The 17,492-nt window shown below is 37.0% G+C and overlaps 1 protein-coding gene across 13 annotated transcripts in view; it reads left to right on the top strand.

Moving 5' to 3' along the window:
* The window catches only part of LOC119774693 (DNA (cytosine-5)-methyltransferase 3A-like), a 92,313-nt gene that overhangs the window by 66,837 nt on the left and 7,984 nt on the right, over nucleotides 1–17,492 (top strand). For 8 of the 13 annotated variants that reach the window (XM_038272350.1, XM_038272346.1, XM_038272342.1 and 5 more), the window contains 15 exons: nucleotides 3,172–3,375; nucleotides 7,106–7,264; nucleotides 7,513–7,620; nucleotides 8,086–8,233; nucleotides 8,813–8,950; nucleotides 9,104–9,148; nucleotides 11,841–11,920; nucleotides 12,410–12,522; nucleotides 14,700–14,883; nucleotides 15,172–15,256; nucleotides 15,380–15,525; nucleotides 15,644–15,734; nucleotides 15,825–15,973; nucleotides 17,082–17,167; nucleotides 17,292–17,364. In XM_038272350.1, the coding sequence (XP_038128278.1) occupies nucleotides 3,172–3,375; nucleotides 7,106–7,264; nucleotides 7,513–7,620; nucleotides 8,086–8,233; nucleotides 8,813–8,950; nucleotides 9,104–9,148; nucleotides 11,841–11,920; nucleotides 12,410–12,522; nucleotides 14,700–14,883; nucleotides 15,172–15,256; nucleotides 15,380–15,525; nucleotides 15,644–15,734; nucleotides 15,825–15,973; nucleotides 17,082–17,167; nucleotides 17,292–17,364 (1,809 nt within the window). The remainder of the gene's footprint in view (nucleotides 1–3,171; nucleotides 3,376–7,105; nucleotides 7,265–7,512; nucleotides 7,621–8,085; nucleotides 8,234–8,812; nucleotides 8,951–9,103; nucleotides 9,149–11,840; nucleotides 11,921–12,409; nucleotides 12,523–14,699; nucleotides 14,884–15,171; nucleotides 15,257–15,379; nucleotides 15,526–15,643; nucleotides 15,735–15,824; nucleotides 15,974–17,081; nucleotides 17,168–17,291; nucleotides 17,365–17,492) is intronic. The other 5 variants (XM_038272343.1, XM_038272349.1, XM_038272341.1 and 2 more) reach the window with 1 other exon arrangement.

The following is a 17,492-nucleotide window of genomic DNA, read 5'->3' as shown; positions in this document are numbered from 1 at the left end:
AGTATCCATATCTGCTCAAAATCTAGTTTTAGAATGGAAAGGACTTTTTTTAAACAGATTTTTTATAGCAAAGATTAGTAAACTTTTATTTAACTTTTCTTCTAAGCATCCAAATATTGATAATAATCTATTAAGCCCCTCACCCTCCCATCGGTCAGATTAACATTTGGTGATCTTAATGTGCCCAGGACTTCCACATGCACCATTGTCGCCTTATGTCCCTGGATTTTGATTATCCTTCTCACAGAACAGCAAGTTCTAGGTAACAGAAATTATAGCACACGTTAATTATGTAAGTTTGATGTAAATTAAACAATTATTCAATCAACCTAACTTTTAATTAATTTATACAAAGTGTCAAAACAGGAATTCAAAACTACACATGTAAAAACACGTTTTTAGCATAAAATTTTAGACAATGATCTTCTATCTGGCTTCTAGTCTATTGGTTAGTTGGAGGCTCCAGCTGAATGTGCGGTATTGATTTCAAGTTTCTGATTGAAAAAAAAAAAAAGACTTGCTGCAGCTGTTCCCAGTCTCCCCTGCCTATATTTTTTTACAGATTTATAAAGTAAAAAGCATAAAAATGGTTACTTATTTCTCTTTCAACTATAAGCAATAAGTCAAAGCCTTGTTTGCAGAAGATTAAAGCAGGAGGTTTAGAGATTTCAAGACTTGTTTCTGCTCTCTGATTGCCGATTATTTAAACCTCTCATTGACCAATAGAAGAATTTGGGTGTTTTTAAAGTTTTATATAAGAACATAAAAAAAAACTTTTTTACTTTCTGGATTATTTAAAATGCAACTGTTTAAACAAATAGTATTGTTGAATAAAATAAATGTCACGTTATTTTAGGACAATAGGATTAATAAAAAGCTGACCTTTTAGATCCCATGGTAAACATTCATACTTGGATTGTGGTTACCGTCATTTAGCAGGATTCAGTTGCATTCCCTTTTGAGAAGTAAAACTTCCCTGTCTTGAATCATGGTTTTTTTTAGAATGCCCCGCTCTATCCTACGTTGTCCAAGACGAAAAGAAATAAAGCCTTTTAGAGCCTCTACACACCTTCTTCAGTTTCTTGTTATCTGCCTTCATCAAAGTCTCAGTTGTGGCGTCCTGAATGAACAGCGAGCGTGCATCGTTTCTCCTAATCTTATAACTTACATTTTTCAATGGAGGAAGTTAACCTGGGTCAATCTTCATACAGTTAGACATTTTGCAGCCTTAAAGAGCTCTTGTGTGGTTGTTTTACTGGCTATGCAGGGTTTTTGTTTTCTAAATGACCAATTGCTGATCAAGGTTGGTCAAGTGTTAAAATCACTGTAGATATTAGTACTAAATGAAAGCTGTACTGTTACGTTTAAAACTAAATAATAAACAGTAAAGATAGCTATTTACCTTAGTGGACACCACTGAATTTGGACACCACTGTTGTACAGATTTGCATGAGATTCCCCAAATGTGAGAAACTCCGAGCAGATTTTATTAGTAGTTTAATTACTTTATTAAAGGTATTAGTTTTTGCCATGTGTTTAAGTTGTTCAGTAGGATGAGTTCTCAAATCAGAGCTATAGTTTCTTTACGGATAAAACCTTAAACCTCTACTCAAACATAGTGGAACTGTGAGGAGAATCAAGACACTCCTATTTTCTTTTTGCTTGATTTTAAATATGAAATAATAATCAAAATAGCTGTCCTTATTTCCTATGGCATTTTTTAAGTTGAGGTTTTTTACAAGTGTTGTAGAATTAGTAGTAGGTAGTTCTAAAATAAATCAGGTGGTTTTTGAAAGTTACAAGATTCTTTAAAATTACTCTGAAAATTATACAAAAAATGCACTGATATTAGAAAATTTTATTCATATTTTTCAATACTCAAGTATTTTCATAAGTGAGTACTTCAATACTTTAACTTGAGTAGATGTTTGACTGATTAATTCTTACTTTCAGTGTACAAAGATAGCTGATTAAGTGGTGTAAAAATAATGCAACAATGGGTGAAATGATAGAAAGGGAAACATATTTAGGATTTATTAAATTATTATGTGTCATAACATTTTGTTGTTAGAGATCAGATTAAGGCAGATAACTTCAGTCTATTAACATTTTTTACATTATTTTTTTCTTAGTTTATACTGAAGCTGTTAAGTACATTTGTCTATAAGCAGGTTTAAAGAATTTCACACACAAAAAAAGAATGGATGATTCTTTAAAACACAGAAACTTTTCAAGAGTAAAGGTCTTTACCCTACTTTAATTTGATGGATATTTGATTATGCCCCTAATAATAAAACAACAAAACAGTAATATAATGTCACCACTGCTAGTCAAAAACAGATACTTTACACTGTAGATGATACTTAAACAGTATGAATGCTAGATTTTAATTTAAACAGTTGTAGTTTGTTTATATTCTTTCTTACTTCTTAGAGGCTTGTGACCCGCTCCTTTCATATCTTCTTTCTCATACTGGGAATGCTGCAGTTTCTCTTTCTGCTGTATTATCCAGATTTATCATATAATCCCATTTACTCACTGACTCTTTGTCTTCCCTCCCTCCTTCCACTTCCCTGAGATGAACCCGTTGAACTGTAATGCCACCGCACCCGTTTTCTCTGTGCTCACTTCCTGTTTGGTGAAACAAATAAAGAACTGTTTCTTGGTCTCAAAGGCCTTAATCTGTGGTGGCCGTCAGATCATTTGAAAAGAAAAACACTAAAGAAGCACAACTAGAAGAGTTTGTGATTATGAGATTAGACTAAAAGTAATAAAAATCTAAAGTTATAATCCAGAAACTTTAGACATTATATATGTACACATATGATGGCAGGATTGTTTTTTTCTGGAAATGGAAAACTATTTTCAGATTTTTTTTGAAAAGTAAACATGTTCTATTAATTAAAACATTTTACGATTTGGTGTTTTGTTGGAAATATTTAGATCTAATTTAGTTTCCTGTTCTAGCCCTATTTAGAGCCACTTTTTTTTATTTCAATAATTTTTAAGCACTTTTACTGTAAAGTAGGCTTCAAGTGGAGCTTTGGGTGTTAACTGCATCGTCGGAAAACATCGACGACGATTTACTTTTGTTGTCAGAAGTTAGGCTAAATGAAATAAACTTTAGAAAAAAAGTGGTTATAGGAGTTTTGTGTTTGTTTTTTCTCACAGGCAGAACGGAGGGCATACAGAGAGGCTGAGATTAGTATGATGGATGACCTATCAGAGAGTGGCTTTCAAAAAGAGGAGGAGCTAGCCAGCCCGACTCCTCCCCCTTCACAGCAACACACAGATCCGGCGTCTCCAACAGTTGCCGTGACACCCGATCCAGTTGCCAGAGGCGACCAAGCTATGGCCAGTGAGATTGAGTACCAGGTAACATACATAAGAAAAAGTCACATAATATTTCTATTAAAAAAAAAATAAGCTAACAAAAGATTACCTGTAGATTAATAAAGCTTCAAAAAATTTGCTTTTACTTCACTTACAGAAGATTTGCACTTTTTTTGTATGTTGCTGTGAATACGCAACAGTAAAAAATGTATTTTCTTATACTATGTAGGATCAGTTAATGATTAAATTATTAGTTTATTTACTCCTATTTAATTATAGCTTGTCTTCAGAATTGGTCTGTAAACCAAACCAACCAAACTATTAGAACCTCCACCTGGAAGGCTGAAGAATTTTAAAGGAGATAGATTAAAAGGGGATTAAGGTTAAATATTTCCTGAGGCAGAGGAGCATGAACAGACTTGTAGTTGAAGAAGGTTGGTTTCTGGTTAATCTAGTACCTCACAGCTAGGCCCGAGTTAGTAGATAGGAGTAGGAGTTGTTTTTGCCAGATTTTAGTGTGGGTGGAAATCGTGGCAGGAATGTTTTGGTCACGCTTCAGTATTTTCAGAACTTCTCTGGTCACCATCACTGTTGGCCAGGTGGGAGGTGATGAGTATGCTGATGAGTAAGATGTTCTTTGGCGTCTCTGTGGTAATGTTTTTTGGTACCTCATCCAAATTAGCCCTTCTTCTTCACTGTGTATACACTCTGTGTATACAAAATTACAATAAAAGTTTTGTCTAACTCTTCTCTAATGTATGTGTATGTGGAAACGAACATATTCAGTGAATGCAAATCCATGACGTTAAAAATGAATACTTGCAGGTTCAGGTCAGATGATTCTATATGCAGGGGTGGAAAGTAATGAATTACATTTACTCAAGTTACTGTAATTGAGTACTTTTTATGAGTAATTTGTAATTTTCTGAGTAGTTTTTGAAATATGTAATTTTTACTTTTACTCGAGTAAATTTTAACCTAAGTAGTTTTACTTTGCTACATTTAAAACCCCCTCACGTTACTGCATAACAAAAAAAATTTAAATACTGATGGTGAAAAAATTAAATGTGGCCTTGCCTTGCAATTACCCTTTGTATTGTCTCATAATCCAGTGCTGCGCTTCGGAAGATGGCAGTTGCTAATCACAATTTAGGGAGTATGGATGAGGAAAGGCCTGAAGAGGAAACATATTCTGGAGACGAAAGCCAGAAAAACCCTTGGCCATATTTGGAAGGATTATTTGTTTTCAAATGCACAAAAGGGAACAATGTGATAATGCAGTCCAACATGTGCCTGCCCAGCAAAGTGGAGCTTTCGGCTTTTAAAACATCAACATCCAATTTACGAAAAAATGTTGCGGTAAGTTAGTTATCATGGTGTTGTCTGTTGGACAGCAAGATTGAAAATTGTTTGCACTTTATGGTACATGTTGTTACTGTCCTTGTGCTGTGAGGAAGTATGTTCCTTAGCCCAGGTGATCTTTTGCAAGTGTGGATGTCCACTGAAATACGCCTTGAAATCGCTTAAAACACCTTGTGCTCAATTCGATTCATGACTCATCCTTTTCTTGCATTACATAACTCAAAGTAACTAAGTAACTTTTACTCAAATTACATTTTAAATGAAGTAATTTTGTGCTTTTACTTGAGTAAATTTTGAGAGGGGTAATTTTACTTTAACTCTGAGTAGAATTTAGGCAGAGTAAAGATACTTTTACTCAATTACAATTTTTTAGTACTCTTTCCACCTCTGTCTATAGGTCAAAACCAAATACATACATATAGAATACTGATGATACTTTAAAGATATTTTCAGTTCCCAGGGTCTCTGAATGCACCAGAAGGTAATAGGCTATTCAGCTGCTGTGTTAAGCTGTTAGTCATGATTCCACTCCCCCGCCATCTGAGACCCCGGCCCCCACCCGAAAACAGGGCCTTAAAGGAATAGTACACCCAAAACATGATTAGCCTTCATTTTCTACTCACCCCCATGCTGAACAACACTCTGGAGTACTTTTTTGATATCTCAAATGCATCTGGAGATCTGGGAGGCTTCTTGCTGTCTGCTGACATTCAAATAATGGAGGTCTATGGTGTCCGAGACAGAAAGGTCCATAAAAGTCCACAAAAAACGTGTCAATATTCCTCCATACTGCTCGTCCAATGTATTCCAAGTGTCCTGAGTGGGTAGCATCCACAATTTACTCGAAACGAAGTCATTTAGAATGTTTTTAGAGCATAAACAGTAGTGTATAGGATTTCCTGAAAGCGCGCACATGCGTGTTCACGAGCCTACGGAAGCCGGCAGACGAAACCAGATGAAAGTGCGCATTCAGCGTCTGCTCTGCCAATAATGCAAGCGTAGAAGAAGAAATGTGCTGTTTACCTGTGCAAAGAAAGAAACAACGAAAGAAAAATGTCTGAGGACTTGAGTGTTGAGGAAGAGCATGAGTTCTTTGCCGAGCTGAATGCGCTGGTTTGGTCTGCCGGCTTCCGTAGGCTCGTGAACGCGCATGTGCGCGCTTTCAGGAAATCCTATACACTACTGTTTGTGCTCTAAAAACATTCTAAATGACTTCGTTTCGAGTAAATTCTGGATGCTACCCACTCAGGACACTTGGAATACATTGGACGAGCAGTATGGAGGAATATTGACACGTTTTTTGTGGACTTTTATGGACCTTTCTGCCTCGGGCACCATAGACCTCCATTATTTGAATGTCAGCAGACAGTAAGAAGCCTCCCAGATCTCCAGATGCATTTGAGATATCAAAAAAGTACTCCAGAGTGTTGTTCAGCATGGGGGTGAGTAGAAAATGAAGGCTAATCATGTTTTGGGTGTACTATTCCTTTAAGTTTGAAGGAAAAAAAATAATAAAAAATTGCAAGTTTAAAAAAAATATAAAAATATGAAAACTAGGTTTTCGTTTTACCAAACATATTTTTCTGGTTAAAATTTCTTCCTTTTATGTTTTTGCCAATTTCTTTTTTTTTTTCAGGTTTAAACTTTTTTTTAAACAAAATTATGGTCCTTATTTAGCTCAATATACAGTCATTTCAGCAAAAGGTTGTTTTACAAAGTATTGACTCATATACAAATAAATGTCACATCTTTCTGCTTTATTTTATTACTGTTGTTCTTTCTGACTGTCAAAATATGTTTATCTGATAATCAATTGAGTGAATTTATTTATTTATCCAAACGATTTTTGCCATCAAAAGTCATAGTTTAAACCATAAGGAAAAAACAACAACATTAACATATTAATTAGTATATAGTCAACGCCATATTATGAATTTATAGCTCAGCATTAAAAAAAAATGTATTTTTAGTTTAAAAACGTATAGGTATTTACACCCCTTAGAATCTCTCCCCCTTGCCTTGCATCTTACCAATCTTACTAATGCTTCCTTTGTGGCCACAATGACCATAGATATATTAGTGTGTGAGATTGAACCTGACTTTTAGAAGTGCTGAAAAAGATACAACTTGTTTTTACTTTTGTATATCAACCAGCCTTGAATTTCTTTGGTTTGGTCATTAGAATATGATCTAGATGTTGTTAAAGGCACAGTGGCAAAAAAAAAAAAGTTTGTACATGTTTTGAGATGTGAAAAACTTCTGAAGATCAGTCCCTTTATGTTACAATGTGAAAGTTTTTGATGCGTTATAAATGTAAACAGAGAAGACCTATAATATTTTCCTATAGAAATAAAAGGGACTATTTTGATTCTGATCAGAATTTCACTTTGACCTCCTTGTATCTGCTCAGGATGGCCGGGGTTTCAGTATTGGAACGTTGGTGTTTGGGAAGCTGCGAGGTTTCTCTTGGTGGCCCGGACGGATCGTTTCCTGGTGGATGAGCGGGCGGAGTCGGGCTGCAGACGGCACTCGCTGGGTGATGTGGTTCGGCGATGGAAAATTCTCTGTGGTGAGCATCTTGAAAGTTATCAGTTAAAGCTGGAAAGAAAAAGTCAAACATTTGATGACACAAAAAAAATATTTTTTCTGGGTTTATACATCAGAATATGTTCCTTTTCTTGGATGTTTTGAAACGTTATCTTGATTCTTTTCCATTTCCTTTGACTTGATGCACAAAGCCTTGGTTATAATTTGCAGTCACACTGATGGAATCCAATGCTTTGAATGATTTGTACCTCTTTTTAACTTGTTTTTCAGGTCTGTGTTGAAAAGCTGATGCCCCTGAGCTCTTTCTCATCCGCTTTCCACCAGCCAACATACAACAAGCAGTCCATGTATCGAAAGGCCATTTTTGAGGCTCTACAGGTAACAAACCTAATGTTTACCTTGTGTTCTCAACATTGGAGAGTGTGTTTGAGAAACATTAAACTGACCTATAAAATGTAGGCTTTCTTCCTATTGACACTCATACATCTATGACTATGAACAAAACAAAACTCTATAAACATGAAGCGTAATTATTATTCATATCTTACGCAACATGATCTACTAATTTAGTAGTAGTAGTTATTATTTTTGCATCTGTGGAGGTGTGTTCTCCACTTCTGCCCACATGCTGTGGTAATATCTGAGTCCAGTACCTCAATCTGTAATTTGGCTGGTGTATCTTGCAAGGTATCAATGACTTTTTGTGATTTTTTGTTCTTTGAGCCAAAAGAAATTCTGTATTCTTGATTATTTTTTAACAAATGTGTTTCTATTTCTTATTAGTTTGAGGCTAAAGATTCACAAGGAAAGAGATGTCAACTGTGTGGGTTTGACTGTGTTAAGGTTGCAAGTATGCGTGCAGGAAGACCAGTTCCTTCCTGTGATGCAAGTGACGAGGCTGAAGGCGTCGAACTTCAGACCAGACAGATGATTGAGTGGGCCATGACCGGCTTCCTTCCAAATGGTCCACAGTCACTGGATCCTCCAGAAGGTGACCAGCTGCAGCACATTCACCCTAAACCAGTAGATACTCACCACTCAATGGAGACACACTTTTTTATGGGGTTTAGAAATGAATCAATCTTCCATTAAACTGGGTTCTTACTGGTCTTTGTTTATTATGTGTTTATTTAATTTTTTTGCAAAGCAGGCAAAACAAATAGCAAAAAAGTAGCCATAGCAACAATGCAAGGCGTAAACAAATAAGACATTAGACGTAAAAAAATATATTTACAGCAGATATAGATACAGCAAACATTTATCAATTTTTCAAGGAGACAAAGATGCAGTATGTTACGTGAAGAATGTTTTGCAGATAATAATCTGTAACTCTGCTTGTTTATCCCAAACCAGATCTACTAGGTCAGACGTTATTAAATATAAGGATGGTGGGTTTTTTTCCGCTAATGAAGTAATATTAAATAAATAATTTCCCAACATATCTGCAAATCTGAGGTGGCTTAAATATAGTTTATTTGATCCCACATAAAGCTTGCTAAAACTATTAGAAAAATGTTAAGGGGGTTGAATTTATAGAGATCCTTTTAAACCGAACTCTTTTCCTCCACAGAGGAGCAAAATCAGTTTAAAGAAGGATACCTAGAGATGATGCCAGAGGCAGCATACACACCTCCACCTGCAAAGAAACCCCGCAAGAACTCAGCAGAGAAAGCAAAAATCAGGGAGGTGATCGACGAAGGGACCAGAGGTAAATCACCTTTCATTCAAAGATGCTCGTTCTAAACATAAGATCTTTTTTCTTTAATCCCTAAAAAGTTGAAGAAAGAAAGAAGTGTGTTCTTACTTTTATCTTTATTGTGTTTTTGTGTATGGTCAACATTTTTCATGTCTTTTTTTCCAGAGAGACTCATACATGAAATCAAAAAGAAGACCAGGAATATAGAAGGTAAATAAATCCATTTAAGTTTAGCCAGGCACTGTTACATAATATATATGTGCAATAGAAATTGATCTTTTAGTATAATTTAGGTTTTTATACCTGATTTAAAGCTCTTATAATCCTCAAGAATCTGTAGTTCCAGGCAATCAATTTCCTCTAATAAATATGTGATTTTTTTTTATGTATTTGTAATATGACTGATGAACTCTGCATTTTAGTACAATAATTAGGCCATTACTGCTAAGTAGGCTTGGTTTAAACATTGTTTTGTCTTCCCTAAATAAGGTTTTTATTTAATTTCCTGTTTCCTTAACACTAGAAATACCAGGATTTTTCTGCCTACCTAGAACTACCAGAGAGGGGTCAATTGACCCGGCGGCTTTTCCCGAATACACTAATCACTCATTTTGTCATGGTAATGAGGCTGTTATGGGCCGTGTGTGGGGTGAGGGGTGAGGGGGTCACACCTCACAGTGGTAACAGCCAAGACAAACAGGGACAGACACCTTCTTCCCAGTGTGTTACAGTTTTTCTCCCTTGGTTTTGCTTATTTCTTGAAATTGAGATGTCATTCTCAAAACATGGACAAATCCCAAAACTAATTTGCAGTTCCTCACAACAGAATGGCATTTATCATAACTTTCATCAAATTTCAAATGCTTTTGTACATGTCTCAATCATTTAGTACATTCTTGCAAATGGCTATGTACAAGTAAGAGTAATAAAGATAATTGTGCAAAGAACATTCTATGAGTTGCAAAAAAATGTGCAAAAAAACTTACTAGGTCAGTTGAGACAGACAAGATTAACATGACCAGGAAAGAGTGTTGACAGATACATTTATGATATAATATAGAGATATAGAAGTAAAAGAAATGAGACATATTTCAAGTCAGTATTTCCATAGTGTAATCAATAGTTCCATAGTGCAGTGATTGAAAGCTCAAGCCATTGTCTGAATTTTTCCAGAGTCCCTCTTGTCCCTCTTTTCAGTCTCTGACACTGTTGAATTTTTCATAAAATGTAATGTTGTCAAAAGTGATTGGAATCTGTTGTGGGGCATCACATCAGCAACTGGGGAGTTCCGCGTATCTGTCTCCCAATTAGGGGTGTGCAAAATAATCGTGATGATGATGCATCGTGATTCTAATTTTCGTGATCTACTGCATCGATTCTTGATGCCAAGAATCGATTATTAATTTAAAAAAATGAATAAATAAAATTGCATGAATGGTTGGCGAACATCAGCCATAAACAAGTGCAATACCACTTCCAGTCCAGTAGATGTCGCTGCAAATGTGTTGACGCACGCTGCCTTGTGTCACAAGCATTTCCGGCCGTGGGATACTGTGCCGAGTCATTCAAAAACAAAACATGGAGGAGAAAATATGGCAATGCATCGCAATAATTCAAGTATCGTGATGCATCGTGATAGAATCGCATCGTGGCCTGTGAATCGTGATTCGAATCAAATCGTGACTTCTTTGGCAATACCCACCCCTACTCCCAATACATACGGGTTCCAGCCATTTGGACCAAGCCCATCCTCAGGTACATGCCCAACATTTTCTGTATTTCCTTGATTGTGGCATTCACAGATCTTCCATTACTTTGAACGCTGTACTCATTTGTATGGGTTGCCAGAGCTTGAGGCCCCGTCCACACGAAGCCGAACCCTGGCCTAAACGCACAAATTTTTCACCAAACCAGCCTCTCATCCACACGAAGCCGGCGTTTCGGCGGTCTGTAAACGATCTTTTTTTTATTCAGTTTTCAGAGTGGGAAGATTTTGAAACGCCGTTTTCGCGTTTCCATCTTTAAGCTCTAACCGCATTTTTTTTTTTACACGCATGCGTCATAGCGTCGCCTCTAAACACGCATGCGCGACACAGTATCACAACAACAATGGCGCCGTACTGTGTTGAATGGTTGCTGCTAATGCTACTCACCCTGCTGTCGGGCTTACAACAGAATCTTCTTCTTCTGGAATATCTCCAGGAAGAACAGAGCAATATCGACGACATAGTTCAGCACCTGAATTTGACTGAACCACGAAAATGGACCCGCAGGGCAACCATGTATAAATATTAGTGCGCATGCCCAACATTTCGTCGCCTATTATTGCTTTGGCACCACAGCGCCACTTACAGGCCTTGGATACATTTTGCAGCGTTTTCATGCATTCGTGTGGACGATCACATTTATTTTACGTCTCCGCCTTTACGACAAACGTTCTGGAAAATATTAGCGTTTCGTGTTCGTTTTGATTTCGTGTGGACGGGGCCTGAATCATGTCTTCTGAGACAAGCTTTTCAAAGTACTGCAGCGGTGTGTGGAGGACAGTTGCATCATCTTGGGGGTTACCTTCCCCCACCTTCCCCACATAGGCTCAAGCGACTCTGTGACTCAAGTGACAGCTATGAGCTGCTAACAGCCACATTTCCACAACAAAAGGAGTGTCCGCAGGAGGTCCAAAGGGTCAAATGACCCTCTTGTAGGGCTTTTAGGTAAAAAGGTCAATTGACCCCTCCTCCCCTCCCAACTTAATCATGTTTTGTTTTTTTTACTGTTGATGCATAACAAATGCTAAATAATGAAAACTGCTATTGGCTTGGTGCTCGTAATTAAGAGCAGGAAAAATCTTTGAAATCCTCACTTGTTATGTATGATAACTTATTCCTTGTGTTTTACTGTTCAGAAATCTGCATCTCCTGTGGAAGCCTCAATGTCTCTCTGGAGCACCCTCTTTTCATGGGAGCGATGTGCCAGGGTTGCAAAGTAAGAGACCTCTGTCACAGCTTTGCTTTATGCACAGATTATTTTTGCAAAGATTTCTAAAACCGTAGCTGGGTTCTGACTGTATCTTGCAGTTTTCAAAGTTTGGCTCTGATGATCAGTGAAAACAAAAAAATGTTTTTAGTAAAATGTTTTTTTGTTTTTTTTTGAGTACACAAAACTGTGATGTGAGCAGAGTTTTAGGACTCACTGTGGCTGTTTTGTGTGTACTATTGGTTGGTATGTTTTTTCTTGTGTTTAAAGAAATATCTCTGCGATTAAGCTTGTCAAAAAGTCCATAAAAATGGGATTTTAAATTTGACATTGGTTCGTCCTTTAACTACGATACCTCTTTGACTTTCATGATTTGTAAGTAAATTATATGATAACATTAATTAGTTTATAAAGATTAGATTTTAAAGTAAAAAATAAGCCAAAATAACTACATAAAAAAAGGTAGAATTTTGTTAATGTTGTGTTATCCTTCAACAGAACTCCTTCCTAGAGTGCGCCTACCAGTATGACGACGATGGCTATCAGTCCTACTGCACCATCTGCTGTGGAGGAAGGGAAGTGCTCATGTGTGGAAACAACAACTGCTGTAGGTCTGTACCATAGCAGCGCATTGCAATGGGTCCTTTAGCCCTGCTCTGACATTCAGCAGCTTCTTCTCGTGGACAGGGCATAGTTTTGGATTTCACATTTACAGACAGAGTTTATACATAAATGTCACATTCTGATTTGTGGCTGTCTTCATGGGGAACAGAGTCAGCCAGCTCATGAGGACCAGATTTATTTATATGAGTCTAGAGTACACAGTTGATCTTAGGATGTTTGCGCTTAACCTCCTGACTGAAGTCAGAATTCTGACTTTTTTCTCAGAATTCTGACTTTTTCCTCAGAATTCTGACTGTATTCTGACAATAAAAAAAGTCAGTGTTCTTAGATTAAAGTCAGAATTTTGAGAAAAAAATTCAGAATTCTGAGATTAAGGTCAGAATTCTTAGAAAAAAGTCAGAACTCTGAGATTAATGTCAGAATTCTGAGAAAAAAAGTCAGAATTCTGAGATTAAAGTCAGAATCTGAGAAAAAAGTCAGAATTCTGAGATTAAAGTCAGAATCTGAGAAAAAAGTCAGAATTCTGAGATTAAGGTCAGAATTCTTAGAAAAAAGTCAGAACTCTGAGATTAATGTCAGCATTCTGAGAAAAAAGTCAGAATTCTGAGATTAAAGTCAGAATCTGAGAAAAAAGTCAGAATTCTGAGATTAAAGTCAGAATCTGAGAAAAAAGTCAGAATTCTGAGATTAAAGTCAGAATCTGAGAAAAAAGTCAGAATTCTGAGAGTAAAGTCAGAATTCTGAGAAAAAAGTCAGAATTCTGAGATTAAAGTCAGAATCTGAGAAAAAACTGAAATACTAAACTGAAATAAAATTTAAAAATCAGTTAACTTTTTTTTTTTTTCCAGTGGCCCTAATCCTCTTCCGTACATCCAGGCTCTGTCCAACTGCCTAATTTTCACTTTAACATGTAAACTGCAAGTTCATAACTGTTGGATACACACATTAAACTACAAACAGTCATTTGCAAAGTTTATTTTTGCACTATGATGCAAAAGAGGTGCAAATGCTTTGCAAAAAAAATGAAGTTCAAAAACACAAAAAAATAGACTTAATCAAAACACAAAACCCACTGCAAATACATAAATTATGCCAATACACAAAACACATTGGCCATTTTTCAATTCACAAAAACACGAGTACGGACTTGTGTTCTCGCCAAGTACGTTCTTAACGAGAATACAGGAAGTATGGAGAATAGAAGCATGCAGAATAAATCTGGCACAATTGGAACAGAAGCGCACTCATGATATCAATACATTCAAAGCTCGTCTGGAGCTGCATTTCACCTACTGTTATTAGTAGTCTCTAGATAATGATCAGTTCTTAAATTTTTCATATAGTGAAGGAATAAATATTTAACACAGTCAGATAAATACAAATTTAATAAGTGTTTTGTCAAATAAAGCCAACAAAAAACTTCAGAGCCAGCAGTTCTTCTCACACAGCTATGCAGAGAGAGGGCCACTGCAGACGGGCTAACGTTAACCATGGCTGTGGCTAGCCTTGAAGGTCTGCTGGTCCCCACGGTCCTCTAAACATCTTACGCGATAGATCAGTAAATGGGCCATATAGAGATGCTCAAAAGTATAATGTTCTTGCCTTGAATGATCTTAAAATATACTTCTATAGAACAACAGTCCCCTGAAAGCTGCTGCTGCCCTGGTGCATGCTGGGACAGCATCTTGAGGACAGACAAGTCTGCTCTGATGCATACTCAGTAAAGTGAACAATATCCGGGGACTTAGTCTGTTCTCGGTCTTGTGTTCTTGTGACTTGGAACAGTGCTAGGGCTGAGGCTGATGACGTTTCACGAGTACACGAGCACATGAGAACATGCAAGTACAAATTGAGAAACGGCCATTTAAATGGAAAATTCAGCAATTATCAAAAACAACTGCAAGCTAAGAAAAGCTGCAAATTAGATCGAATTGTCAGTATGATATTATTACTATAGAATTACATTTTGATACATCCTAACGATCAAATGATAATTACATTAGACTGTACTGGCTGGGCTCAGAAAAAATTTGAAATTCATTACAATCATAGGTGGAGGAATCCTCTCCGATGTTGTGTAGTGATAGGACAAAGCTTAAACATTAAAGTAATCCTTCGTATAAGCATGGAAAGCATTAAGAGCTATCTATGTCTGTTTGCGCAGGTGTTTCTGTGTAGAATGTGTCGATCTCCTGGTTGGAGCCGGCTCAGCAGCAGCAGCCATCAAAGAGGATCCCTGGAACTGCTACATGTGCGGACCCAGGAGCGCCTACGGATTACTGCAGCGAAGGGATGACTGGCCAATCAGACTTCAGCACTTCTTTGCCAACAATCACGAGCAGGAATTTGTAAGCCTGGCTGTGTGTTCACTTAGAATGCATGAATTATTGATCAGCCCCTTTGGTTTAGATGGCCCTCTCCGGATGCCAGCTGAAGTGGACAGTAGAACCATGACACATTTCTGTATACATCAAATTCAAAACTTTAATCAGTTTTAATTTTCTAATAATTAGTAGACAGCCAAATAGATAATTTTCCCATTTGTTTATTATTATTTTTTAATAAATTAAAATAATCAAGAATAAAATACTTTATTTATATCAAATTAAATCTTCCTCCGTCATACTTTCTTTCAGGAACCTGCCAAATTGTATCCTCCAGTTGCAGCCGAAAAGAGGAAACCAATCAGAGTCCTGTCTTTATTTGACGGCATTGCCACAGGTTTGCATGCAAAGCTTTAAAAAGTTTTCAATTGCAGTTTTCATTAGAAAAATACCCTCACATTTATGCTGATGATACTTTTCTTTAGTTTATCAAAGTATTGTACCTTTTCTCTATGTGTAGGTCTGCTGGTGCTGAAAGATTTAGGCATCCAAGTGGACAAATATGTCGCCTCTGAAGTTTGTGAGGACTCCATCACTGTTGGCATGGTCCGGCATGAGGGACGCATCATGTATGTGGGGGATGTACGCAATGTAACCCGCAAGCATGTAAGTAAAGGATTTATATTTAGTTTAGGTACATCAAGGCACTAGTAATGATCAGTCTACCAGACTTGTTTTATCCCTCTGTCATGATTTTAAGTGGTGCTGTGTTTCTCTCTGTCAGATTGAAGAGTGGGGACCATTTGACCTGGTAATTGGAGGAAGCCCCTGTAATGACCTCTCTATAGTCAACCCTGCGAGGAAAGGCCTGTTTGGTAAAAAATATCTGTCCATCTAGTAAGCTGTAAATATGGTTAGTTAACTTTAAAAATAAAACGTAAAAACTGAACTTTATCTTCTTGCAGAGGGCACTGGCCGTCTGTTTTTTGAGTTTTATCGTTTGCTCCATGAGGCTCGACCGAAACCTGGCGACGAGAGGCCGTTTTTTTGGCTCTTTGAGAATGTGGTCGCCATGGGAGTCAGCGACAAACGCGACATCTCACGCTTTTTAGAGGTAGGTCCTGAAAAAAATTAAAATAAACTATTAGCTTTTAGATTAATTGAACATCTTCCTTCCTTCCTTCCTTCCTTCCTTCCTTCCTTCCTTCCTTCCTTCCTTCCTTCCTTCCTTCCTTCCTTCCTTCCTTCCTTCCTTCCTTCCTTCCTTCCTTCCTTCCTTCCTTCCTTCCTTCCTTCCTTCCTTCCTTCCTTCCTTCCTTTCTTCCTTCCTTCCTTCCTTCCTTTTTGTCTTTTCTTTTTCAAAACATCAACATGGTTGTTATCTTCCAGCTTACTTTAAGCCACTTAACAAAAAAGTGCTTTTAGTAAATAAAAGTTCAAATTAGGGCTGTCAAACGATTAAAATTTTTAATCTAATTAATCACAAGGTTTCTTGAATTAATTTTGATTAATCACTAGCCTAAATATTATTGAAAAATACACATTTTCTATGGCAACTTAGCCATTGCTTTTTTTTTTTAGCAAATACAGGATGGGTGAATGGAACGTTTTTGCGTTTAAAACAAACAGCTTGACTTTTAAACAATTACATGAGGTCATTTTACCTATTATTTATTCATCTTTTAGCCAGTTGTTAAGGCAAACTAACTGGTTTACATTTTCTTAATGTAAAGCGGACCGTTACTTAATGCCCTGTGTTCGGTGAGGGTGGTCTGACGCATGCGTGTCGTAACAGCTGAAGTTGAAGCCCCAACAAAGGAATGCTTGGCATTAAGATGATATTTAAGGCTCCAGGTGCTTCGCTGAAACGAAAATTCCTTCTTGCAGTGTGAGCAAACCACAACATGTTTATTTATTGTCCCGTCTTTGTATTTTTTTTATTCACGAACTGTCCATCCAGCCAGCCAATGGGTTCTTCTAATTCCTCCATCTCGCTCATGTCGGACAATTGAATTGTGGGTAAAACAGGGCGGGACTGCGTTAATGCGTTAAAAAAAATATTGCGTTAATTCCAGAAATTAATCATCTCGCGTTAACGCGTTCATTTTGACAGCCCTAGTTCAAATGTAATCAAGTTACAGTATCACATTAGAGGTTGAGGTTTATCTGCAGCATTTGCTTTCATGAAGTAAAATCCGAGGATATCTTGTACTTCTACTCAGTGTAACCCAGTGATGATTGACGCCAAGGAAGTCTCTGCTGCCCATCGTGCTCGCTATTTCTGGGGAAACCTACCCGGCATGTCCAGGTGATGAACGCTCGAACATATCAGGGCCTATATATATATATATATATATATATATTTTTTTTTTTTATGTTTGTCTCTTGATCTCTTAATTCACGTGATTTTTTTTCCATCTCTTTTGGCAAAGCAGACCTCTGACACCAATGGCAAATGACAAACTTGACTTACAAGAGTGCCTGGAACATGGACGCACAGCTAAGGTATCTACCTACCTTTAGATGAGCGTGTGTGTTTGAGTGTATGTTTATTTATTTATTTCCTGTTTGTTGTTAAAACTGCCAAGCTGAAATGCATAAGTAACTTTCAGGATATACATTTTCTATTTTTG

This window comes from Cyprinodon tularosa, unplaced genomic scaffold (genome assembly GCF_016077235.1).
Source record: "Cyprinodon tularosa strain WSP-4 unplaced genomic scaffold, ASM1607723v1 ctg825, whole genome shotgun sequence".
Classification (NCBI taxonomy): Eukaryota; Metazoa; Chordata; class Actinopteri; order Cyprinodontiformes; family Cyprinodontidae; genus Cyprinodon; species Cyprinodon tularosa.
The sequence above is the reverse complement of the archived record's forward strand: the minus strand, read 5'-3'. Positions and strand labels throughout refer to the sequence as shown.